General features: G+C 40.8%; 1 protein-coding gene across 4 annotated transcripts; it reads left to right on the forward strand.

Moving 5' to 3' along the window:
- The first annotated feature begins 905 nt into the window (after positions 1–905).
- Positions 906–25586, forward strand: LOC109634499 (clathrin heavy chain 1-like). 4 transcript variants are annotated; one of them, XM_069534085.1, is made up of 34 exons: positions 908–1258; positions 2794–3001; positions 6614–6882; positions 7156–7317; positions 7454–7567; positions 7954–8127; positions 9889–10086; positions 10512–10712; positions 10938–11090; positions 11205–11327; positions 11472–11609; positions 11818–11982; positions 12073–12253; positions 12415–12578; positions 12686–12811; positions 13020–13162; positions 13302–13536; positions 13663–13785; positions 14175–14320; positions 14618–14801; positions 15006–15198; positions 15314–15471; positions 15557–15721; positions 15927–16034; positions 16259–16426; positions 16529–16678; positions 16788–16919; positions 17084–17194; positions 17333–17503; positions 18086–18307; positions 19401–19421; positions 22906–22943; positions 23048–23123; positions 23879–24779. In XM_069534085.1, the coding sequence occupies exons 1-33, from the start codon at positions 1217–1219 to the stop codon at positions 23076–23078; spliced, it is 4917 nt and encodes a 1638-aa protein (XP_069390186.1). In that variant the 5' UTR covers positions 908–1216; the 3' UTR covers positions 23079–23123; positions 23879–24779. The 4 variants fall into 4 exon arrangements, with proteins under 4 accessions (XP_019950560.1, XP_069390186.1, XP_019950557.1 ...); XM_020094998.2 differs by lacking the exon at positions 22906–22943 and having other exon boundaries at positions 23879–25586; XM_020095001.2 differs by lacking the exons at positions 19401–19421; positions 22906–22943 and having other exon boundaries at positions 906–1258; positions 23879–25586.
- Positions 25587–25903: the final 317 nt, after the last annotated feature.

The raw sequence follows: 25903 nt of genomic DNA on the forward strand, positions 1-25903 counted from the left end.
AATATTCTTCTTTTTTTTTGCTCTGAATCTAATGTTTCATGGTCACATTTCATCCCATACGTGGTTGGCCTGGTTCTAAAATGTCAATGGAGAAAATAAATGGAAAATGTACATATTTAACAAGAGTCATTCTCAAAGTGGGCGGTCACTGTCACACTCCATACAGACAAATCATATGACAATTTTATGTATTTTTATTTTCTACTCTTTTTTGATATACACAATGGTTGAGCAAGGAACAAATTTCAAAATGTATTAATTGTGTGGCTTTGCTCAAAGCTATAGAGCGTACAGTAACAAGGAATGACTTAAATGTGTACCTTACTGAATCAGGAATTTTGCATGGATGTTATGTAATCGACCCATCTGTGTAAATTGTGGCCCCTTTATGGCCCCTGATGTCGAAAAATCCTAGATTTTCCACTGCCTTACAAAGAAATTCATTGTGAATAAATACTTTAACTGTAGACATCGAATCCACATTTGATTAAAATAAATAAGCATGAGTAAAATTCTAGCTTCAAACTAAATTTTAGTTTAGATTAAATTGTATGAGACATTTAAATCATATAGTTTCACTAAATTTAAAAAAATGCTTGCATTTGTCCCAAACTGTACCAAGTGTTCTGTGAAGAGTTAACAGTGGGACTGAGTTTTAGAAATATGTCAATTACTGAAAAAATGGTAGTTTGCTAATTTGGTGCGGAACTGACGTAGGTTGACGGATTCTGAGTTGGTTTTACGCAGAATATTTTACGGGTTGTGAACAGTGAAAACGAGGCTACAATGTGACATCTTGAATAAACTAAACCAACAATTTGAAATATATCTCGTATGAATGTTCGGTTGCAGAGTCGCTGTCCTTCCAGAGCTCCCTGGATGTTTCCGGACTGGGGGAAAGCTCTGAGCCGTTTCCGCCGCCATTGCGGATTTTGGACAGAAGATCAGCCGTAGCCACTGCCATCCATCGATGCGGTGCGGGGAGCGCGCTCTGAAGGGGGGACACACTCCACGTCTTTGCTGATCCCAGCTTTCAGAAAACGCGACCATCAACGCCGCATATTCCACAATTAATCGTGTTTTTTTTCCTTTTTTCACTGATTGGCTCCGACCTACACGTACAGTGAGGAGGTCGTAGCTAGCGCGCTGCTACTGGCTAGCTAGCGAGCCGCACGGCTAGATTTTCAGGACTCCGGAGAAGCTCAAGGAAAACGCCATGGCTCAAATCCTGCCTATCCGCTTCCAGGAGCACCTGCAGGTATGTGATCAAAACCTAAAAGCTGAATGAACCCCCCCTTCAAAAAAATCCATCTCTTTGCTTATTTACCGGCTCAGCCGTCGTTTGACAGGATGCTAGCTAAGCTAAACGTCAATACCCGCAGCAAATGAATGACCTCCCCTCCCCCGTTTAGCTAGCAGCTACCCTTTTTCAGGTTAGCAGCAATTCTTCATTTCAGTGATGTTGTTCGTCGATGTTAGCTGTCACCGAGAACCGGGGGGAGAAACCGGTTATCATTAAACATGTGCGCTGACCTTCAGTGACAAGTTATCACGCGTTTGACACATACGTGGCCACGGTAGCTTATAGCCGCGACATCAGCTAGCTAACCGTGACAGCTAGTGTCGCGAACGATGTTGGAGGCGAGTTGTCTAAACCTGAGCTCTGTGAGATCTGGATCTGTTTTGCAGCCGTGATGTTGTTATCACACCGAACATCTGATGATGATGATGATGGTGGCGGTGGTGATGATGGAGGGGGTGATGATGGAGTGTCAAGTGAGGTACCAAAGCGAGAAGCTGCAGTCTGACTGGCCCCTGTGCCATTTCACGTTTTTGTGATGGTGTGTCACGACAGGCCGTTTTTAACAGCTGAATACATCCTGTTGTGTTTTCCAACTGTGAGACGCGATCACCTCCTCCAGCTGTCCAAGGTGAAGCAGGTGATCCGTCCATCCTGTCAGAAACGACACCATTATCCAGCCCTCTCTCTTCACACATACACATCACCTTGTTTTAGAAAACACATGGGACCGGATTACAGCCAGTGCCGTCGTGCTCACCCTCAGCTGGTTCTCCTCAGGCTCTGACTGAACAAGCTGTGCTTAGTTTAATTTAGCTTCTCACGTAATGGTTCAATTCAGATTTGAACCGGACGGGATGCAGTTTTTACATTATGACCTTTTATCACAAATGTCAGATTTAATGCGTAACTGCGTGTGCCAGTCTCTGTTACACTGTCCACATTGTTGCCCTTGAAGGATGCTGCTGTACAACTATAACCCAGGGCATAGTTGTAGCAACAGAGCTCCATGTGCTGTGAAAAACTTTTCAAAGCCACTGTATCTCAGAGACCACATTTGCAGTGATGGAATAACTCATACCCACCAGACTAATGATAAAATAGAAATTGATCTGAAGACAAAAACTAGTTTTCAGAATGTGTGGCTGACTCCTGCTTGTCAGGGTTTAATACTATCAAAGGCATTTGTTCATTAAGGGGCTGTTGTGCTGGAAATTTAAACAAGCATCCTTTATTGAAAAAGAGAAGTAAGTCATGGTTTGGGATACCTATAATCTCATCATCTTAGTTTTGATTCATTTTGATTTTTTTCTAGTGTGACTCAAAATGACTGAATGGATAATAACTCCTAAATTGTTTTGTTGTTTAAATGATGTTCCTGGTTCTCCTAAACATTTCAACCACAGTTGAAATGTTTCTTGTACTGTCATTTTTTAAACGAAACGTTTCTGCCATGAGCTGCTACTAAAACAGACCATACATCCCGATTTTAGCTCCAGAACCTGGGCATCAACCCAGCCAACATTGGATTCAGCACTCTGACCATGGAGTCTGACAAGTTCATCTGCATCAGGGAGAAAGTGGGTGAGCAGGCCCAGGTCGTCATCATAGATTTGGGCGACCCCAACAATCCCATCCGCAGGCCCATCTCTGCAGACAGCGCCATCATGAACCCTGCTAGCAAAGTTATCGCCCTCAAAGGTAAGCACCAGCAAACATGCATATATTTATTACTGTTAGCTCGTAGTTTGATGTGCCACCTAGTGAGAGAGCGTGCTAGGTTTTTTTAAAGCACATAGACCAAAAGATTTCAAGTTTTGGCCGGTCACATACGTTGCTGTTGTGCTCCTCTAATATGTTGGACAGTTTGTGTATATATTGTTTGTGTTGTCAGTCGGTTATGTAGCTGTCACAGTCTGCTTTTCATTTTGATGTTCATATGTAGATCACCTCATTTCTGTTTGTCGTAAATAACTTAATTATCAATATCGATAAATTTAAATGTTCAAGACAATGATTTTCCAGGACAACTAGATGTAGTACCAGTGCGAGTAAATTGTCATGCTGTCATGAATGCTTTGTCTATTTTGCTTGTTTTTGCTCTTTTTTCATTTCTTACTGCTTTCTTATGTTTGCAGACGGTGAGTTGAATTTTACATATCATGAGTTGTCAAAGTGTGATCTTGTATGCACTGTCTTGAAATGTTTGCACAGGACTGATAGTAAATATAATGAATGCTTGTATTTACATTGATAACGCAAACGGGGCATAATGAAAATAAGAGGGGAGCTTTTTTTCTGTGCAGGTGTTTGTCCCATTTGCTACAATGTACAAATGTTATATTACAGCTTACATTTTCTAAAATGCATTTTCCATCAGTATGGATATTGGTATAAAGGCTTACATCTTTCAGATAGATTATTAATTACGATGACCATCCTGCCCATGTGGGGTTTTGTTTAATTTGCATTATAAACATAGATATATACATTATATTCCTATGGTGGCAGTATAGTTCAGTGAAAGCACAGAAGCGGTGTTAAAACATTTCAGGAATTGATTCAAATAAATCTTCAAATTAAACATAGGTACTGTGAAAAGGACATTTTCATAAAAAACTAAACTTTGCAACATTCAACTATTGTCATTGACAACCGAAAGGCACCCTCTACAACATAATACGTCTGCCAGAAAAAAACAAACTCTAGAGTAAATAAAAATAGAGAGTATTCATTACAAAATGTTTTGTGCCTTATAAAATAGTCAGCAGTATGTAGTATGTATGTATGCAGTAAAATCATGCTGGAAAGTAACAATATGCTCCATTAAACAATGGGAAAATCAAGTGATGGCATTCATTCAGTCTTAAATTAAAGTTTGCAATGCTATATTGTCTTACTGTCACATCGACATGTTCTAATAAAGTGTACCTTATTCTCATAAGAATTTATATTTTTTTAATCAAAATATTTTTTGTGTGTGTTTTTAACCTTTATAAGTATAAATAATGTCAGCCAGCTGAGGCCAGTGCTATCATACTGATTGGAACATACTTGCACAATGATCTGTGGAGAAACTGCTTGGAGCGATATTGTTATTCCACAACTATTTTATTAAACATCTTCTAACTTCAGAAAAGCCAGAGCTTTAATATTTTCCCAGTTTGGTACTCGGTGGTATCTATCAAAGATTGCAGCAGAGGCCAGTGCATTTATACTTATCAGTGTGAATGCACTAAAAACACATAATAATGACACAGGGATAAGCACAGTTACTGTTAATAAATGCATGGAAATTAAACCAAGATCAGCAATAAAAGGTTGACATATATTATAGTTTGTCTTGCCTTTCAACCAGCGTGTATACTCCAGCTTCCAGTAAGAGAGAGAAACGCAGCTGAAACTTGACTTCTTATTTTATGAATCAGTTCTGTGGTTTAGCCCAATGCCTATGCAAATACAGCTGCAGTGTCAATTGAGCATGATGATGGCCAGTGATTAGCCTGTGACATTGTCTTATGGATGATTGGATTATCTCTCGTCAAATGAACTTGTTCCTTGATTTGAAGGGATCTTTCTGGCACGTCAGCCACACAACACTGTCAATATCAGAGACAAATTTGCAGCTTTTAGTTTCTCTCCTCTTGCCATCCTGTGTTTTGGCCACACTAATAGCTTCATTCTTGTTTTGCAAATAGTCACATTAATTACAGGTTTTAGTAACAGTGTACAGATTTTCCTATTTTGAGTATTACTTTAGATTATATACTGTGACTGGGTCTACGGACCCATAAATTGTGTCAGAGGATTAGTCTTAAGTAGCTTATAAATCTTGTGCTTCAACTCGTGTGTTGGGAAACTGCAATTTAAAGTGTAGAGTAAACAGAAACTGAATAAAGGACAAAATAAGCATTATTGCAGCACATTACTGTATTGTTCATACAGTTTATTGTGCTTGTTCTCTCAAGAGGAATTTCTGATTTGTACTGGACTTCTTTTCACTATTTATTTTATATAGACAGTGTTCTGCACAGTGTCAGGACAGCATTTGTTAATGTAAAATGTCACTATACCTCAATTTAGATGTGAGTCATTGTCATTCATATGCTGTGTTAATGATATATCACAGTTAATTATAGGGTTTAGTTTGGTTGAGGCTTGTTTGGGCCTGATTGAAGTGGTTTTCCACCAGTGAGGCTGAACTGAAGAGGAAAGAACCAGAATGGCTGTGATTGTGCGTCCGTCCAGCATCCTTCCCATCGTCACATCTGTTTGTGTGCTTTGTGGTCCTCTTTTGCTAATCTGCATTCAGACCCAACCTAAATTCCCACGTCCCTCATTTTAGGATTAAATTTCAATGTGAATCCCTTAAGAGCTGTAACAGCATGCCTGGAGTTTCATTTCTCTTGTAGGTGGTGTGGGTGGAGGGCTGGACACAGGCCATGAGGCCTCATTCTGACTCGCATTGGGCACCATGTTTTTCTGCTGACATTGATTCCTAATTGAAGTATTTTGGGTAGAAAAGATTCTTAAAGAATTTAAACGTTGGAAGAACAATTTGAGTGCTAGATCTGCACAGAATTTTATAATCTAACTTTAGAACAGCAACACAGTGATGGTTGATTAGCAAGTCATGTAAACACCATAATCAAAACAATAATTTATTCAGAATAAGATCAATAGTTGTAATATTGGTGTCCATGTAAATATAGTTGGTGACAATTTATAGCGTCCAATTTGCTGTTTGCAAGGTCAAAAGTAGCAAAACCCTGTTCACATTGCAAATTAATCTACCTGAAATCTGCAAATACACATATTTAGCCAATGCAGCACCTTACTTTACCTTACAGTGGCATCATTAAAATAAAAGAAGTGGCTGCACACTTTGACAGTGTAGTGTGTCTTGAATTTCTACATTTCTACATTAGTGATTTCAAATCTTTAGCTCATATTATCTGAAGAACCTTTCCTAATCAGTCAGAACTAACTGAATGCAGATCTACCACTTGAGTGGTTGCCCTTTTGTTGGTCTTGCCTCTTGTTTTCTACACTGGTACTGGCTTTATGTATGGTCCTTTGGTGTTATTCCAACCGATCCCTGACTACCAACCTCTCTCCAGTAATTGATATTTGGTGTGCACAAATGTTGTGTTTACTCCCAAAGTCTGCTGTGGGTTGTGTGTGGTAGCTTTAGTCCCTAGACTGATTTCATAAATTATTATTTTTTTCTTTTACTGTTATAAGAATGAGTTAGGTGTTCACAGCTTTCACCTGCATCACTGTGCGGTAACCTTGGTCTCTCAATATTTTCAGCGGCTAAGACCTTGCAGATCTTCAACATTGAGATGAAGAGCAAGATGAAGGCTCACACGATGACAGATGACGTGACCTTCTGGAAATGGATCTCCCTCAACACTGTTGCCCTGGTCACAGACAACGCAGTCTACCATTGGAGCATGGAGGGGGACTCTCAGCCAATCAAAGTCTTTGACCGTCACTCTAGCCTGGCTGGCTGCCAGATCATCAACTATCGCACCGACGCAAAACAGAAGTGGCTGCTGCTCATTGGCATTTCAGCACAGGTAAATAAACTGGGGTTCAGCAAAATGCTAGACAATCTTACTTTCTCAGATCAATGATGGGATATTTATTTGTGATTAAGCACTTATGCTTTAAGTTACAATACAGTGTAATTAGAAATCTTCAGTGTGTGGGATGGAACGTTAAATTGGATATTGCATGTTTATGTAATGAACCAGCAGTTTTAATGATACACTTCAGTTGTAATACTGGATGAAGAGTTATTAAAAGGATCTTTGGCCTTTGGGGCTAACTTGCGGGCTTTCTCTCCTCAGCAAAATCGTGTAGTCGGAGCTATGCAGCTGTACTCAGTGGACAGGAAGGTGTCTCAGCCTATTGAGGGCCATGCTGCTGGCTTCGCACAGTTCAAGATGGAGGGCAACACTGAAGAGTCAACTCTGTTCTGCTTTGCTGTGCGAGGACAGGCAGGGGGAAAAGTAAGATAAGCACTGAAAATCAATAATGGAAAGAAAATAATTTCACAGAAAGCAAAATCCAAATTAAATTGACAGCAGTTACAAACCTTTTTAGATTGTGACACTACTTTGTCTCATTTTGTCTTTGTCTTTCTAGCTGCATATCATTGAAGTGGGGACCCCACCAACTGGGAACCAGCCATTTCCTAAGAAAGCTGTCGATGTTTTCTTTCCTCCAGAAGCTCAGAATGACTTCCCTGTTGCCATGCAGGTACAAAAAACACTTACAAGGACACATGTGGAGCCTGTTTGTTTTTGTTCTACAAGATTCTCTCTTATGGGAAACACCACCCTCCATGGGTTCATTTGTCATCACAGCTTTATGATAATGATGATTTTTAATGAAGACGCAATCGTCTTAACAGAGTTTCTATTGAGGGATTTATTTAAGTGCTGTTAAAACAGAGCTGGTACTATACATTTTATGAAATGTTGAAATGGCACCATTTAGTCCAACAAATGCACCTCAGTCTGATGTCAAAACTGGAATCAATGAGCCAGAATGGGACAGAATAAAATATTAAGCTAATTTAGCTTCAGTGTCTCGATCTGTCTTTTTATCAATCTGTTCTGACCGTTCTCTTCTTGTACATTTAGATCAGCTCAAAGCAAGATGTCGTCTTTCTCATCACCAAATATGGCTACATCCACTTGTACGACCTGGAGACTGGTACTTGCATCTACATGAACAGGATCAGCGGGGAGACCATCTTTGTCACTGCCCCCCATGAGCCGACTGCTGGTATTATTGGAGTCAACAGAAAAGGACAGGTATTCTGAAGTACACACTATGGCCCTCCATCCATCTGCTAGAGATTTACCTCCCCAGTATTATTGTAGAGTTAGTGCTGGAAGAATGAATGTTATGTGAGTTCATCAGTAATGGATGTGTACAATTCAAAGGTGTATTTTTAAAGTCACACCTGTAGAAATTAAATGGTTGCATGTTCAATGTAAAGATGTTACTGGATCAGAGTCCATCTCTGTGCACATATTAGTCATTATAAGCATTTAATAATGATATATCATCATATATTTATTTTTTCAGAGTAGGGCTCCCAAATCAAACATGAATCTAAATATCAATATTAAAAGTTAAATGTAAGCTGTATTTGTCAGATGCTCGGACATGAGGCCCTCCTCAATTGAAAACAGTGATGTCCCTCAGATTGTCCTTATTTGAACTGAGAGAAAAAAATATCATCTGATGTTGAGCTGTGAGATGTTTGTATGATCCCTGCAGTGTTGAGTCAAATAATTGAATCAGGACACTAAATCACTCGCTTAATACAAACACTCATCCTGAATTTTTCCCGTTAGGCTGGCATGTTAACAGCTAACACATAAATACTGAAGATTATCTATCATGTTTGATTTTGGATATGAGCCACCATTATTTTCTTGCTTGGAGGCTTGAAACGGGAGAGAAATGTGATCAGTGGTAACAATCAGGAAATTCGTGCAATACAGTTTGTTTATATTTATACATTATTGCAAATTGTTAAATTCGTTTCACATTAAGAATAACTCCCAAAAATAACACAAAGGTGTGCACACACACAGTGATGTAGTGATTCTTTCTAAATCTGTACCAGTATGAGACACAGTATGTCTATATTCAGACTGTATTCTGCTGACATTTGTTAGTGATTCCCTTTCCCTGTGGTGTGTCACCCTTTTTGTGTATCAGTGTGGCTCTTTGGGTGTTGCTGTGTGACCTTGACTGAGGAAAACTGTGAGAAAATATCAAGCTGCAGCAGCATCTACAGTGTCGGGCAGCATGTGAAAGTTCCAGCAGGAGGGCTAAGCTTGGCCGAGCAGACTACACTATCTAATCCTGTTATTACTCTTGGCTCTCACCTGCAGCTCTGCCTTACACAGCTCAGTGTGTTGCACGCACACACACATAATGCAACACTACACGCAACAATATAGGGTAATCCCCCCGTTTAATTTAGGAATGTGACAAGTACACAACAAGTACAGGATGTAATTCACTTAGATCTATTTTTGCATACAGGGATGTTTACATAAAACTTGAACTTCGTGTTTTACTGTCAAATGTGCATTCGAAAAAATCACTGTTGTTATTTTGGGTTAAGAATGATTCTTTTTGGCTATTTATATAACTATGAACTGTATGGGTATCTTTGTTAGTGGTAACTATGCCCTGCCTTTACCATTCATTATTATTAATTCCCATTCATTAATTGGAATGCACAGTGAATTACATCCGTCAAGGACTTTATGTTTTCATCCCTGTCTGTTTGTTGGTTTGTCTGTGGGATTCCACAAAAACTATTAGAAAGATTACGAAGAAACATGGTGGAATGATGTGGCATGGGTCAGGTCAGATTTTTCAACATTTTCACTAATTCCCAGGGTATAATTCACGGATCAAATAGGTGCCTTTAGGTGACTGATAGCTTTGATGAAATTTGGTGCAGCTTGATTGAATTGACTGTTGGGGCCTTGGGGGTGGTATGCGCACTGATTGCCATTGTATTTAAGCATGCAAATATGTTTTTCCAGGTGTTGTCAGTGTGCGTGGAGGAGGAAAACATCATTCCCTACATTACCAATGTGCTCCAGAACCCTGACCTGGCTCTTCGCATGGCTGTACGCAACAACCTTGCGGGTGCTGAGGAGCTGTTTGCCCGGAAGTTCAACACCCTCTTTGCAGCAGGGAATTACTCAGAAGCTGCCAAGGTGGCAGCCAATGCACCGAAGGTAGTGCCAGCACCAGTAACACTTCTCAGAGTTACATTACTTACAGTTCAACTAGGTTAAGCTCAGACTCTTTAGAATATGCAGATTTCTGGGGACTAGTAAAACAACAAAGACAAATACATTTAAATAAGTTAAGATTTTTGTCTTTTTAATGTAAATTTTTTCCATGCATTGGTAAAGCTGTGTACATTGTGTCTAAAAGGTGCTGTATAAATAAACGTAACTTTCCTTGTGTTGCATACCACAGTCATTTAAAACCAACAAGACAGTTTCATTAAGTAATTCATTACAACTGTTACGTTCACTACAGTCACTAATGGTCACCCAATGTAACACATATATTCTATTACGGAGGCTCAAAGGTGACTCTTCTTAACTCCAATCTTCCCACTGTCACTCATACTTTGTTTACCCCTTTTTTCCAGGGTATCCTGCGAACCCCAGACACTATCCGCCGTTTCCAGAGTGTTCCAGCTCAACCAGGCCAGACATCTCCTCTGCTCCAGTACTTTGGCATCCTGCTGGACCAAGGCCAGCTTAATAAATTTGAGTCTCTGGAACTGTGCAGGCCTGTCCTCCAGCAGGGCCGTAAGCAGCTACTAGAGAAATGGCTGAAAGAGGACAAGGTGCGTGTCCAGTGTTGTTTTTATAATGGATAAACTTTATCTTCGGGGAAATATTTTCATCATGACATGAAAATATTCCAATGAAAAACACAGCTGCTCTTTTGAACATGGGGCCAAACACTACTCAGTGCTAATGATGGAGCATTACACCTGCGTGCCAGTTTTCCTAATTTTGTTTTGCTTTGTCCTGTATCTGGTTTTAAATAATGCTCTTTGTGTTTACAGCTCGAGTGCTCTGAGGAGCTTGGAGACTTGGTGAAGTCTGTCGACCCAACTCTTGCCCTCAGTGTCTACCTCAGAGCCAATGTCCCCAATAAGGTCATTCAGTGCTTTGCAGAGACTGGTCAGTTCCAGAAGATTGTCCTCTACGCGAAGAAGGTAATTTGTAATTTACCCATTGTTCTCCTGTTGTCTTTACATTTGTTTGTGATGGTAGCGAAGGTGTACTTCAGATATCGGGCTACTGGGATTAAAGATCTGTTGTCCCTGTAGGTGGGCTACACTCCAGACTGGATCTTCCTGCTGAGGAACGTAATGCGGATCAGTCCAGAGCAAGGACTTCAGTTCTCCCAGATGCTGGTTCAGGATGAAGAGCCACTTGCTGACATTACACAGGTAAAGGACAGTGATGGTCTGAGTAATCATGCGACAGAAAGTTGTTGCTCTTCTGACTGTAGCCAAATAATAAATAAAAAAATCTAAATTATTTATTACATGTTTTCAGTTTGACATGTGTGATGATTTCTCTAATTTCTCCAGATTGTTGATGTGTTCATGGAGTACAACCTGATCCAGCAGTGCACATCCTTCCTATTAGACGCCCTGAAGAACAACAGACCCATGGAGGGACCACTGCAGACACGCCTGCTGGAAATGAATCTGGTCCATGCCCCACAGGTAAATAAAAATGTGAATACATCAGAATCAAAATGCTTATTGTCTTTTTTTAAATCCAACCCTCAAGGTTTCTCTCTATCTTTTAAAGCATCTCATTGTCTTTTCTCTTACCAAAAATCTAATTTCCTGCTGCCTCTGTTACAATGTTCTGGTTGGCAAAGCTTTGAACGATGCTGAAATGACTTCCTTCCTGCGTCATGTCTTTCAGGTTGCAGACGCAATCCTGGGCAATCAGATGTTCACCCACTATGATCGTGCACATGTTGCACAGCTGTGTGAGAAGGCTGGTCTCCTGCAGAGGGCGCTGGAGCATTATACTGACTTGTATGACATAAAGCGTGCTGTGGTGCACACACACCTTCTTAACCCAGAGGTACAGAAAGTACTTCCACTTACAAAAGATAAGAGAATATACATGCAATTCTGTGTTCTGCACATGCTCAGTTTCAGTTTTTCTCTGCAGTGGTTGGTGAATTTCTTTGGCTCCTTGTCAGTGGAGGACTCTCTGGAGTGTCTGAGGGCCATGCTGTCTGCAAACATCCGCCAGAACCTGCAGATCTGTGTGCAAGTGGCCTCCAAGTACCACGAGCAGCTCAGTACTCAGTCCCTCACTGAACTGTTTGAGTCATTCAAGAGCTTTGAGGGTAAGCTAGGAAAATACAAAAACAATCTCACCTTTCCTGGTCATTTTCACGGTTTCTGCTTGGTCTTAAAAAGTCTCAAATTCAATCATCTAAATTTTAGATGAACCCTGCATATTCGTCCTCATTTAGTTTTGTTGATTTTGACTTTTTTCGTGTTGCAGGTTTGTTCTACTTCTTGGGTTCCATTGTGAACTTCAGCCAGGATCCAGAGGTCCACTTCAAATACATCCAGGCCGCTTGTAAAACAGGGCAGATTAAAGAAGTGGAGAGAATCTGCAGAGAGAGTAACTGCTATGATCCTGAACGTGTGAAGAACTTCCTCAAGGTTAGAAATGAACCAGTGCAGAGGAAACATCTCACTATAAAACAATCTAATCTGCTCATCAAAGTTTGTACTAATTAAGAAATACCAACATTATTTCTATTTTACAGGAAGCCAAGCTGACTGACCAGCTGCCTTTAATCATTGTGTGTGATCGCTTTGACTTTGTCCATGACCTGGTGCTGTACCTGTACCGCAACAGCCTGCAGAAATATATCGAAATTTATGTGCAGAAGGTACGTTACTACTCAATTACATTTTACCCAACTTAGATGAAAAGTTGTTGATAGAATCACTGGCCTTGAATGACTAGGAGCTCCATTTTATAATTTTCTTTCCTCTCTTCCCATCCCTCCATCCATCTCAACATCCATACTGTCTCAGGCTTTGATCTCTAACTGAATGGAAATGTTTGAATAGTAACGTGAGGATAATTTATTCCAGGTGAACCCAAGCCGTCTGCCAGTCGTCATTGGAGGGTTACTGGATGTAGACTGTGCCGAGGATGTGATTAAGAACCTTATCATGGTGGTGCGAGGACAGTTCTCCACAGATGAACTGGTCGCTGAAGTGGAGAAAAGAAACAGGTAAGAACAAGGGAATTAATTGAACTGTGTAGAAATAGAGAATCCCTCATTTATCAGTTTGAGCATTCAAATATTTGTCTGAAGTAATAAGACGAAGCTGAAGATTAATGAAAAATACTTCCTGTTTGTCGTTCTCCAGGCTGAAGCTGCTGCTGCCTTGGTTGGAGGCTCGTATTCATGAAGGTTGCGAGGAGCCCGCTACCCACAATGCTCTTGCCAAGATCTACATTGATAGCAACAACAACCCTGAGCGCTTCCTGAGGGAGAACCCCTACTATGACAGCTGTGTGGTCGGCAAGTACTGTGAGAAGAGGGACCCCCACCTGGCCTGTGTGGCCTATGAAAGAGGACAGTGTGACCAGGAACTGATTCATGTGAGTCTTTAAGTTAAAATTATATTACACTGTGGTTATTTCTCATATTCACATTTTAGCTGATGATATGAAAACTTCAAGATAGTCAATATCTGAAATGTTTGTATTGCCTCTATTATCCTTTAGGTGTGCAATGAGAATTCTCTGTTCAAGAGTCTGTCTCGCTACCTTGTGCGCCGCAAGAACCCTGAGTTGTGGGCGAGTGTGCTGCTGGAGACCAACAACTACAGAAGACCCCTTATTGATCAGGTACGACCCTTAACTGTATTTCTAATATCTCCACACTATTTGTTTACTTAATACAAAGGCCATCACAATCACTGACTTGACCCAAATATTGGCCTATAAATAAAATAAAGTTATGGCAAAGAATGTAAATGCAACCAAACATATACAACTTGATTTAATTCAATAAACAATTGTTTCTGTGTAAATGTTACCATATGCACATCTATGCTGCATTGTTTATTCTGTAAGATAAAAGTTTTCATATCAGCAAACATACAGTATATGCTGATACTATTGTGTCTGCGAATGGGTCATAGTGGCCGGTTTTAGCTGCCGACCAATAAATCAGTCGGGCTCTACCAGACATTCCAGATGTTCTATGTATAACTCGTTGTCTCTGTGTGCTGCAGGTTGTACAGACGGCTTTGTCAGAGACCCAGGATCCAGAGGAGGTGTCTGTCACAGTCAAGGCTTTCATGACCGCTGACCTTCCCAATGAGCTCATCGAGCTGCTCGAGAAGATTGTCCTGGATAACTCTGTCTTCAGCGAGCACAGGTGAGAGAGGCTGCATGTTACTTATATATTTCTTACTATATCCCACATGTTTTTGACTTCCTCGTGGATTTCTGTGAATCCAGTATATATGTTTAAGGCATAGAAAACAAGCCTTTTGAACCTGTTTTGAAGTTTTTGTCCATAAGTCAATAAGTTCATTTCACAGATAAATCACTTTTTTCAAAAGCTTATTGAATAGTGATTATGTTCTAAAACTCATTCAAGAATATATTTATTTTTTTCAGCTGCATAGAAAATTATTCAATCACTGAGAATCCCTTGTCTTGGTTGTTTCAGAAACCTCCAGAATCTGCTCATCCTGACGGCCATCAAAGCTGATCGGACACGTGTGATGGAGTACATCAACCGTCTGGACAATTATGATGCCCCAGACATCGCTAACATCGCCATCAGCAATGAGCTCTTTGAGGAGGCCTTTGCTATTTTCCGAAAATTTGATGTCAACACTTCCGCTGTGCAGGTCAGTTTATTACAGCTTGATATGTTCTGTGTTTAAAAGTCACAACGTGAACTGAGAAGCTGTCCTACAGCTTGTGTACAGTTTTAAGCCAGGGTTGTTATTCAGGAATCATACACTTGATCTACACCTTGATTATAATAGCCACCAGAATGGCATTACTTAGCTTGATGCAGTATGATCTGAATATTGTGTCTTTCTATCCAGGTTTTGATTGAGCACATCGGTAACCTGGACAGGGCTTATGAGTTTGCTGAACGCTGCAATGAGCCACCAGTGTGGAGTCAGCTGGCAAAGGCCCAGCTTCAGAAGGGCCTGGTCAAAGAAGCCATAGACTCCTACATCAAAGCTGATGACCCCTCTGCTTATATGGAAGTGGGACAAGCTGCAGCACAAAGCGGTAAGATTTAATTTATCTGTCATTAACTGTCAATACTAAATGTAGTGTGCGACACTTGTTGATACAGTGGATTGATGTGCTTATGAAACTGATGGGGGTTGGTTGCTGTGTGCAGGGAACTGGGAGGACCTGGTGAAGTTCCTGCAGATGGCCCGTAAGAAGGCCCGTGAGTCGTACGTTGAAACAGAGTTGATCTTTGCCCTGGCCAAGACCAACCGCCTGGCTGAGCTGGAGGAGTTCATCAACGGACCCAATAATGCGCACATTCAGCAAGTAAGTCACACAGACATACAGTACACACTCATACACACATACAATTCTCTACTTTGCTGAATTTACTTTCTTTTTTGTCCTGCAGGTGGGTGACCGCTGCTATGATGACAAGATGTACGAGGCAGCTAAACTGCTTTATAACAATGTGTCCAACTTTGGCCGTCTGGCCTCTACTCTGGTCCACCTGGGAGAGTACCAGGCAGCTGTGGACGGAGCCCGAAAGGCCAACAGCACCCGCACATGGAAGGAGGTGAGGAATGATGATACATTCTCACTTTTATTTTTTAAATGAGAAAAAAGTCATTTTTATATTTAGTAGAGTCAGTGAAGTACTTCAGTTCTTATTAATCACTATCCCTTTGTAAAGTGGCATTGAAGAATAAATAACTTGGGCAGTGTCGTATCCACTCACCTTTTATGAAATACATTTAATGATTGACTCTGTGCTCCTCCAGGTGTGTTTTGCGTGTGTTGATGGAAAGGAGTTCCGTCTCGCTCAAATGTGTGGCTTACACATTGTTGTCCACGCCGATGAACTGGAGGAACTCATCAACTACTACCAGGTACACAGGGTTACAGGGGCAGTGTTAAAACAACATTTCACACTTAATATAAATGTGAAATGATTTAAGTAAGGTTTGAGGAGGATTAGGTATAATTTAACTTTTAATTAGGTTTGTTTTCAGAATAACTCATTGGTAAAAATTGACCTGTGTACTACAGGGAAATTACCTGTATTTTGTATGGATGGCTGTGGGTAGTCTCATTAAATCTCTGTGTACGGCAGGACCGTGGTTACTTTGAGGAGCTGATCACCATGCTGGAGGCCGCTCTCGGTCTGGAGCGTGCACACATGGGTATGTTCACCGAGCTCGCCATCCTCTACTCCAAATTCAAGCCACAGAAGATGAGGGAGCACTTGGAGCTCTTCTGGTCCCGCGTCAACATTCCAAAGGTAAGCGAGGGAAACGACGGCAACATGAGTTGTTACCAACCTCACAACATATTGTAACAAAGTCCCAAAACACTTTTAAATGAGAACCTTTTTGTGTGTCAGGTTCTCAGGGCAGCAGAGCAGGCCCACCTCTGGGGAGAGCTGGTTTTCCTCTATGACAAGTACGAGGAATACGACAATGCCATCATCACCATGATGAACCACCCAGCTGATGCCTGGAAGGAGGGCCAGTTCAAAGACATTGTCACCAAGGTAAGAAAAGAAAAAAGATGCTGTTGATAAATTAGTAAAAACATTCTGAAAACAAGTTCTACTTTTTACAAACGTGCTAAAGTTCAAGGGAAATGTGTTTTCATTCCAGGTGGCCAATGTGGAGCTATACTACAAAGCCATCCATTTTTATCTGGATTTCAAACCATTGTTACTGAACGACCTGCTCATCGTCCTCTCTCCAAGACTGGACCACACGCGCGCTGTCAACTTCTTCAGCAAGGTCCTGGGCCATTGATGCTTTCTGTGAAGTTTTCTCAAAATGTTATTTGGATTTAAATACAACTTATCATCAGAAGATAAACTTCTAAAAAGTAAATGAGTAGTTAGTATAGAAGATTACTTGAAATAGACATAAATTATTTTTTTGTTGGAATCATTGTTTAGGTGAAGCAGCTGCCTCTGGTGAAACCTTACCTCAGGTCTGTCCAGAATCACAACAACAAGTCAGTGAACGAGGCCCTCAACAACCTCTTCATCATTGAGGAAGACTATGCGGTATGATATGATAACATTGTCCATTGTGTAAAAGATTATATATAAATATATATATTTTTACTTAAACATTTTGATGTCGCTTGAAATGGAGAGAAAGTTTCATCTTCTGCCGAAATTTAATCTCTGTCTCTTATCCAGGCTCTGCGTACTTCCATCGATGCCTATGACAACTTCGACAACATCTCGCTGGCACAGGGCCTGGAGAAGCACGAGCTGATTGAGTTCAGGAGGATTGCAGCGTACCTTTTCAAGGGCAACAACCGCTGGAAACAGAGTGTAGAGCTCTGCAAGAAGGACAAACTGTACAAGGTGCATAGCAGTTCAAAACAATATCTCTCAGTTGACCATTCAGTTCTTCCCAACTTTGCATCTCATCCCAGAAACCAACTGAATGTAATGAAATGAGTTGCTTCCATGGGGTCTTAAATAGTCTAAAATTGAGTCATCTGAATTTAAAAAGTCTTAAATATGTTAAAATATTACGTAAGAGGTTTTACAGTATACATATATTACGTTTTAATAAAATTACAAACACAACCAATGTGGAACTGATATTGACATTTGACTTGACTGAGAGAAAGACTATGATTACCCACTGTCTCTGCCTGAAGTAGTTTGTGAGATAATGTGGTGTTTCGAGGGTTTTTTACTTTATTGGGCTACTTTACCTTTAAGTAAGTAAGTATAAGTAATTCTGGGACTCCAATGTTGTTTGTGTTTGTCATAGTAACAATAATTGACACAGATTTTAAATTTCCTACATTAAGGTCATAAAAAGTCTGAAATTTAATTTTTTGAAACCTGCAGAAACACCAAACATGTAAAATGACAGGTGTGGTCCCTTTTCCTCAGTCAGTTTATTCAGCTGTAGTGGTGCTTTCCTTTCCGCAGGATGCCATGCAGTATGCATCAGAGTCCAAAGACATTGAGCTGGCAGAGGAACTCCTGGCTTGGTTCCTGAATGAAGACAAGAAGGAGTGTTTTGCCGCCTGCCTTTTCACCTGCTATGACCTCCTGCGGCCCGACGTGGTGCTTGAGACTGCCTGGCGACACAACATCATGGACTTCTCCATGCCGTACTTCATCCAGGTCATGAGGGAGTATCTGTCTAAGGTGGGTTGGCCAGAGGCAGTGTGTGGACAAGAAGGTTTCTTCAGACAAATGCATGTTATACATATTGTTTACAGTTCTGAGATAACTACAGTGAAAGAATAATTAGAAGGTAGACAAGACATCCCACTTACGTGTTGACTAATATTTTTTCCTCTTCTTAGGTGTTAAGATTTGTGAAATAGTATTTGCAAACATGCTCCTATCAGTGGAGAGTCAGATATGTTCAAATTGAGACCCTAACTACGTCATAATCTTTAAATTATTGTTCCCTCTACTAATATCTGGCATTTCCACCCATCTGATACATGTAAAGTATCAGCAGCTTGTTAAAGTTGTTTGCAAATACCATTGAAGTACAGGCAGTGTGACACACCTCTCCACAGTGTTAGTGTTGCCTATTCTTTCCTCCATTCATGCTCATTTTCCTCTGCTTCTGTTAGTAACGTGTCTTTGTGGTGTTTTCCTTTTTTTGTGTGTTTTCTTCCATTCAAGCTACTTTTCCATACAAATGTGTTCCAGAGGAGATTCATAAATGCTGTGTCACTCGTCAAACCATTTATACCTGTTACATTGCAAAAGATATACAACCCATATTGTTTTCATGGACAATAGAGCTGAGTGAAGCATTTTTAAAAAGAATAGTTGCATTTATTTGACATTTATTTTAGAGAACTACATTAAAAAAATAAATAAAAAAGATGTCAAATACACAAAAGTTTATTTTTTTGTAGCTAATTACTTCTTGGTGTTTGTTGTGACAAACCCAACCAGGTTAAAACATTGAATCATTTATATATATATATATATATATATATACACGTATTGCTAAGTTTCAGAAGATCATGTGAAATCAAGTTAATATCTGTATTTTATATTTTTACATTGTACTCAGCGATGACGTTGAAATTCACCAGAGTAATCTCAAGTCTGCATTTGTATCAAAAGTGGCGTTATTACTCCCATCTCTCTCAGGATTTTTGTGTTTTCTTTCAGTAAAAAGTCCGCTGTTTGCTCTTCTCTGTCAGTTTCTATTTTGGGAGACTTCCATTTGTTTTTTTCTTCCTTAAGTTGCCTCTCTGAATTTCCTTTCCAGGTTGATGCGATAAAGGAAAAGGTGAAAGTCGAATCCATTTTCTAATCATTCTTTTTGAACCCTCTTCCCCCCTTTCCTGTAGCCTGTAGTTTGGAGGAGTGAAATTTAGCAGAAACTGCATGATCCCTCCCCCCCATGTCACTTTGCTGCTTCTGATCATAAACTCCACATCTCCACTAGATCACCTTCAAACCCACAAACCTCCAGGGCGTGGCTCTTAACACTCATGCCTCAGGGCTCTGATCGGTGTGCTGGTGTCAATGACGGCTTTCAGTTTGACTCAGTACAACAAATAATGAATAGTTGAATAGATGTTTTTTAACATGTGTACCAATACCGGTTTGTTTGACCACTTACATTTAAAAAAAAAAAAAAAAAAAAAGCTATCACCTTGCTTGCTGCTGCAAAAACAGAAGCACAATGAATCTTGGGATATGTTTGGCCAGTACGGATCCACCTAGTGGGGCCTCTAACTCGGGGGTGGAAGGCATTTTGAGGAACCTTTGAATTGGGACAGTCTTGTTGCGCCGCTTGCTGGACACTGTGAGCCGTCCTCTTAAACCAGCACACTCATAGGTCTCCTCAGGCATGTGTGAAGAGTGTCGCTCTGGAGAACTGGCTCACCTGCTGTGGTCAGGTGCTTATTCACAGACTTGTAGAAGAATTATAATGTTCAAACTCTCTTGTAACAGCACTCAGCTGCAGTCTGCTGCCAACCATCATCCTGACGTCACGTTTAGTTCAGTTCAATAGAGCTTTTTCACAGCAGCCATTTTGACATGAAAGAGTAGTTGAACACACGTGTTACTAATCAGATAAATTAAGACTGTTAACCTCAATAGAAAAGAACCTTAATTAATGGTTGACTATTTTATTTCAATGGCTGCTGTGGAAAAGCTCCGTACTTGATTGTGTAGTTGTTCATGACAATATTGGTTTGGATCATTTTTGACCCTGTTGACAGTGTGTAATGGGAGTTTAAATATTTTGAGAATAATAATCCTTCATGATATTTTTAAGAACTGGAGGGGATATATTTAATATCTGTGTATGGACAGTGGCACAGTAGCAAAGACTGCAGCTAAGTGTACAATCTAATTTCAATAATACAAGCGCCAATGAGGCTTTCATTTTAATGAAGTGACCATTCTTTCAGAGACCTATCTATTTCCCTCCATGTCTTTCTATACACCTGAATTTATCTTGTGCGTTAGAAGAACACAGACAATTAGAATCATTATCATTAGGTTCTTTTTAGAAGGCTGTATGTTTTGACAGTATATGTTTCTCTGAGCATTCTGTGATACTGTAAAGTGTGGTCTCTTCAAGCGACAGGCAACTCGAGTGAATGAGCAAATATTTAATTTGGACAAGTTCTTTGGGGGGGAAATGACATAACATGAAGAGCAACAAGCATGCACCTCCCCTCCCCCAGTAGCATCAGTAGCACTCAGGCCTGGCTAGAAGACATCTTTGTTGGCTGTGCCTGCTTCTGGAAACCTTGAACTGGCTGAACAAACTCATCCCCTCAACCCCGTGTCACACTCTGTCACCCTCCACTATGGCTCTGCTTTCTCTCTGTCTCTGTCTTTCTTATGCACCCTTCAAGAAGAAACCAAACTAAACTGCCGCTTCAGCATGTCTCTCAACCCTCTCTTCTCAAACAAAACAACAGCCTGTCTTCTCTTCAAACAGCCTGCTTAACCAGACTGACTGTCGTATGAAACTAGAGCGTATGTAGAGAACTGAACCCAAAACCACTGTAAGCAAAGCCTATCCTGCATTATCATCATCATCATCAGTGTTTAAGCTGCACACTGTCGTAGCTGAGGATGATATGTGAAGCTTTTCACTGGCTGCTTAATTCTTTGAATTGTTTTTAGCTTTGTCTTTTGTCCTTTCCCCGTCGTTATCCGCCTCTGAGCTGCTCAGCAAACACTAAAGCACCAAAGAGGACCAAGCAGTTTTAGCAAAATGATTCTCAAAATGTTTAAAGCTGCAAACACACTTGACTGACTCTACAAAGTGTTGGTGATTGGTTTTCAAAACTCTGGGGCAACGAGGAAGGAGGAGAGAAAATAAGGCAAATGGGATAAAAATCACTTAATCTTACCTGCAAATATTTTTGATTACTAATAAATGCACACTCGTAGATAGAAGTCTTCCAAACAGACCATATTTTTTGGGGTCAAGATCTCTGCCTTATTCCATGAGAAATTCACAATAATGTCCTCGCAATGTCAAAGGACATGAAAAGAAATCCTGGATCTGCGACTGTAATTGAATCCACTCCAAGATGAAATGGGGTTTTCCTCGGCTCAAACCCCACCCTTCCACCAGGTTTCAATAAAATGTGTTTAATAGTTTCTGCTTAATCCTACAAACAAACAGCAATGAAAACACAACCTCTTATTGACGGGCAAGTAAATCATCAAAAACAAATAAATAACCAACTGTTATTTGATCAAATAATTTGTGTATTCATTGAGGATTAAATAGGTTTTTGAAAAGTTTTTTTTACCATTGTTTTAGTTGGAAGTCCTTTTTTCAACTATAATGATTTGCTCTACACTGTAGAAACCTGCTAAACATTTATAATCCAGTACATTTTCATCTCATGTTTTTTCTTGTCACGCCAGCACAGGGTGATAGTTTTTCAAACTGAAATAGAGTCAGTGGCGTTTCTAAAGGGCTCAGTTTGAAAATCCGGAGTAATGTAGACCCCAGGTGTAAACAAGATTAAGTGATTCAATGTAAATCTAAAGCATTAACATGGACATAGCCATAGTCCACAGGAAGCTATAAGGGATCAGAGAGTGAACCACACTTGTACTGTGTCTCAAGATGAGGGTGAAATAACCTTACATAAATGAAAGAAGCACATAAAGCATCTTTCTAGCCTGAGTTTTACTGAATGACTGTGTTGTTACTCTGTCGTGTTGGTGCCAAGTCACCTTTAGAGATCATGCTTTCAGAATCGAGACTTCTCTGTTTGGTTCACGGTCTAAAAAATATTTGAGTTAATGCTGAGAGAAATACCGAAGCCTGTTCACTGCTGAAGGCTAGTCAAGCCTCTGTCCACCAGCTTCAGTTCACACATGTTCAGAGGGCGTTTTGATATCCTGCTGAGAGGTGGACAAACTTACTAGAGGGGTGAAAAATATAAGTGTTGTTCCTTGTAAGTCTGTTCTGGTGCAGGCTGGTTCTCTACATACTCTACGTTTCCAACATGTTAGTGTAGATGATTTGGGTGGCTGGATGGTGGGACCATTATTACCCTGTAGCTTTGTTTTTGTCTCCTCTCCTAATCCCTAATACCTTCCACAAAGAAGTGGGTTCCTATCTGATAGCCTGTTGTAGCCAAGCTCCATAGAGCATCCAGTAGCTCTCTAGTTGTAGTTACTCCTTTTGCCTTATAGACGGCCCCCAACAACACATTAGAGAGGCCTGCCTCCTGCAGCCCGATTTTATTTAAATCTGGACTTTATTCGTCTTCGCCTATCAGGAATGGTCCCATCCGTCAGCCAGTGAAATAACCCAGAGGTCAGTTTTTTACAAACAAGGCATTTCAGCTGTCGCCCTTCAAGAGCCCAGTCGGCCGCAGCGTCACTGAAGTCTGACACGGTCACTCTTGTTTTTTTCCACAGGTTGACAAACTTGAAGCCTCCGAGTCCCTGAGGAAACAGGAGGAGCAGGCCACGGAGTCTCAGCCCATTGTTTACGGTAAAAAGACCACACACATGGTTATAATCACATCACTATGACATTTAAAATCAGTTCAGACCTGGTGTGAACATTCATCCTGAGTGATCCCATCACAAGTTCAGGTGTTACTGCCCCCAAATGCATTATGAGAGCTGATCACTCAAACCTCACTCAGAGGTGTTCTGGGAACCAGCTTGTCCAGCTCTCCCGGGTGTTGCCTAGCAACAGATCGGCAAGTGGACATGACAAGGAAGTTTCAATGCCCCCTGGTTTTTTAACACCTGAACTGATGGGACATCTCGTCACATGCTGACGCCACTACCTCTTTGAAAAATGATTCATCACCAAAGTGCAATGAATCCTGGGATAGGTTGGCCCAAGAAGGACCCACTCAGTGGAAGTATTTGTTTGCCACATTTGAAGGAGCCTTCGAAATGGAATAGTCTAGTTGGATCACTAATGCAGCTTCGGATGGATCTGAACCTTATATAATATAATACCATAATATTTGGTCTTCATGAACAGAAATGACGTACGTGTGTATTTGCCTATAGGGCAGGGAAATGCAATTGGTCAGAGGAGAAACTTTCAAGTTGTATTTTAATACCAGATGTGAACAGACAAAGTTTGTGCCGACCGCTTGTAATGACATCGCTCAGAACAGAAGTTAATATCAGGTCTGACCAGGTTCTTAGACGGGACCTAGAGAACCTTTCTGACAGCGACTACAGCCGCGCCTACTGTAAAGACTCATCTTGATGTTTCTGTTGCAGGCACACCCCAGCTCATGCTCACAGCAGGGCCCAACGTGGCTGTGCCTCCCCAGCAGGCCTACGGCTACGGCTACACAGCAGCACCAGGCTACGCCCAGCCACCACAGCCCAACTTCGGTTATGGCATGTGAACACACAACACCCACCTCCCCACCCTAACCCCCGTCACGACTTGACCCAACACCTTCCCCCCATCTGTCCTTCTCTCTTTGTGTTCCTCACCAGCTTCCCATGGTCTTCTACTCACAACAGGGGCCACATAGCAAGCAACAGCCCACTCTGGTTTCGAGTACTATTTTTTTATTCTGTTGTTGTGTTATCAGAAAAAACATTTAACTGCTTGAAGGACTTTTATTTGTATCGTTTGAAAAGAAATTGGACCACATGTCTCTTTGTTTTTCACATTCCATATTTATGACTACTTATTTACAAAGTTTCTTTTCTTGTGTTTAATGTTTATGTTTTTTTTATTGGTTTATGGTTTGTGCAGAAGTGGACTTGCTAAAGCTCAGCAACGAACCTTTGAAGTAGGTGGAGGAGCATTGGACTTTGCACTCGTGAAGCTCTTACTTTTGATGTACTGAACATGTGAATGGCTTACATTGTCTCGTTTGTCTGTATACTGCATTTCATCATTGTATATTCTGAGGAAAAAAAGGTTACATATAATATTTGAACATATATTGCCATGTCAATGGCTATAGCTAGCAACACTAAGTAATGATAGTATATTCTGCACAGGCGTGTAGCTTTATGGAGTTTTAAATACATACAGACGTATGTCACTGTGTGTGTGTGTGTGAGTGTGTGAGAGAGAGAGAGAGTGTGTGTTTGTGTGTGTGTTTGTTTGAGAGAGAGAGTGAGTGAGAGAGAGTGAGTGTGTGTGACCTGATGGTCTAAATAAGAATTTTAACTCCCTCTCAGTCTGTACCAGGCTGTACAATCCACCCTCCTAGATGTTAGCTCTCCTTCATTGGTTCCATGTATTTAGGTGACCTTGTGCCGTGTACAGTGCTTGTGTGAGACTGTGTCTGTGTATGTGCAAGGACGGGACCACGGCTCCTAAATCCCCAGGGCCCTCCACCCTCCACCCTCGGCCCCTTAACCGTACCGTGTGTGTGTGTGTGTGTGTATTTACTCTGAACCCTCCCTGTTGCTGAGGTCCGTGTATGCCAGGTGTTGTGGTGTTTCCCTCGGTCACCATTACTTTTTTTTTTTTTTTTTTTTTGGTGTGTACAGATGTGAACATGATGAATTCAAAACTTTTAGATGGAGACCCCACCCATCTGTCCTCCACCCACTCCCCCTGTCCTGTTTTCCTCCTGCGTGCAAGAACAAACATGGAGGCGGAAGACGACAGGCTGGTAGAACCTTTGTTCACCTAGCAACAGCCGGATTAGATCCATGAACACTCCCGTAGGTTGTGTGTTTAGATGGTTATGATGAAGACTTTAGATCTCAGTCCATCCAGTTCTCTGTTAAGAATGGTCTGAAATAAGAGCCTGTATTTACCTTGATGTACTTAACTTCCTTACATGCTTTAAGCTGTGTGTAAAGTGTCATCTTAACCCGAACATAAGTTGAATTCCTTTCTGTTGTCATGCATATTAATAATAAAAGGGGATCTGTCATTGATAAGTGGAAGAATATGACTTAACTGAAAGGGAAATACTAGCGTAAATAAAAACAAAAAATTGTACCAACTCTACTGTGGAGTCACTTTATGTGAAACGTCTCAAAAAGATCTATTACCTCCGCCAAAGATGTTTTCTGTCTACTAGCAGGATTATGCAAAAACTGATGCATGGATTACCACGGAACTTGGTGGAAGGATGTGGTATGGGTCAGGAAAGAACCCATCACATTTTGGAGGGGATCCTGGAATTTTAAAAACTGCAATAGAGGGCATGTTTCAACATTTTCTTTTATTTCTTATAGAAATTCATGTTTAAATGTGTGTGTGCAGGTCCAAATAGAAAATCCAGATCTCATGGAAATGTGGTTTCAAAAGGAGACATTTGGGCC

Source organism: Paralichthys olivaceus, chromosome 11, assembly GCF_024713975.1.
Source record: "Paralichthys olivaceus isolate ysfri-2021 chromosome 11, ASM2471397v2, whole genome shotgun sequence".
NCBI lineage: Eukaryota > Metazoa > Chordata > Actinopteri > Pleuronectiformes > Paralichthyidae > Paralichthys > Paralichthys olivaceus.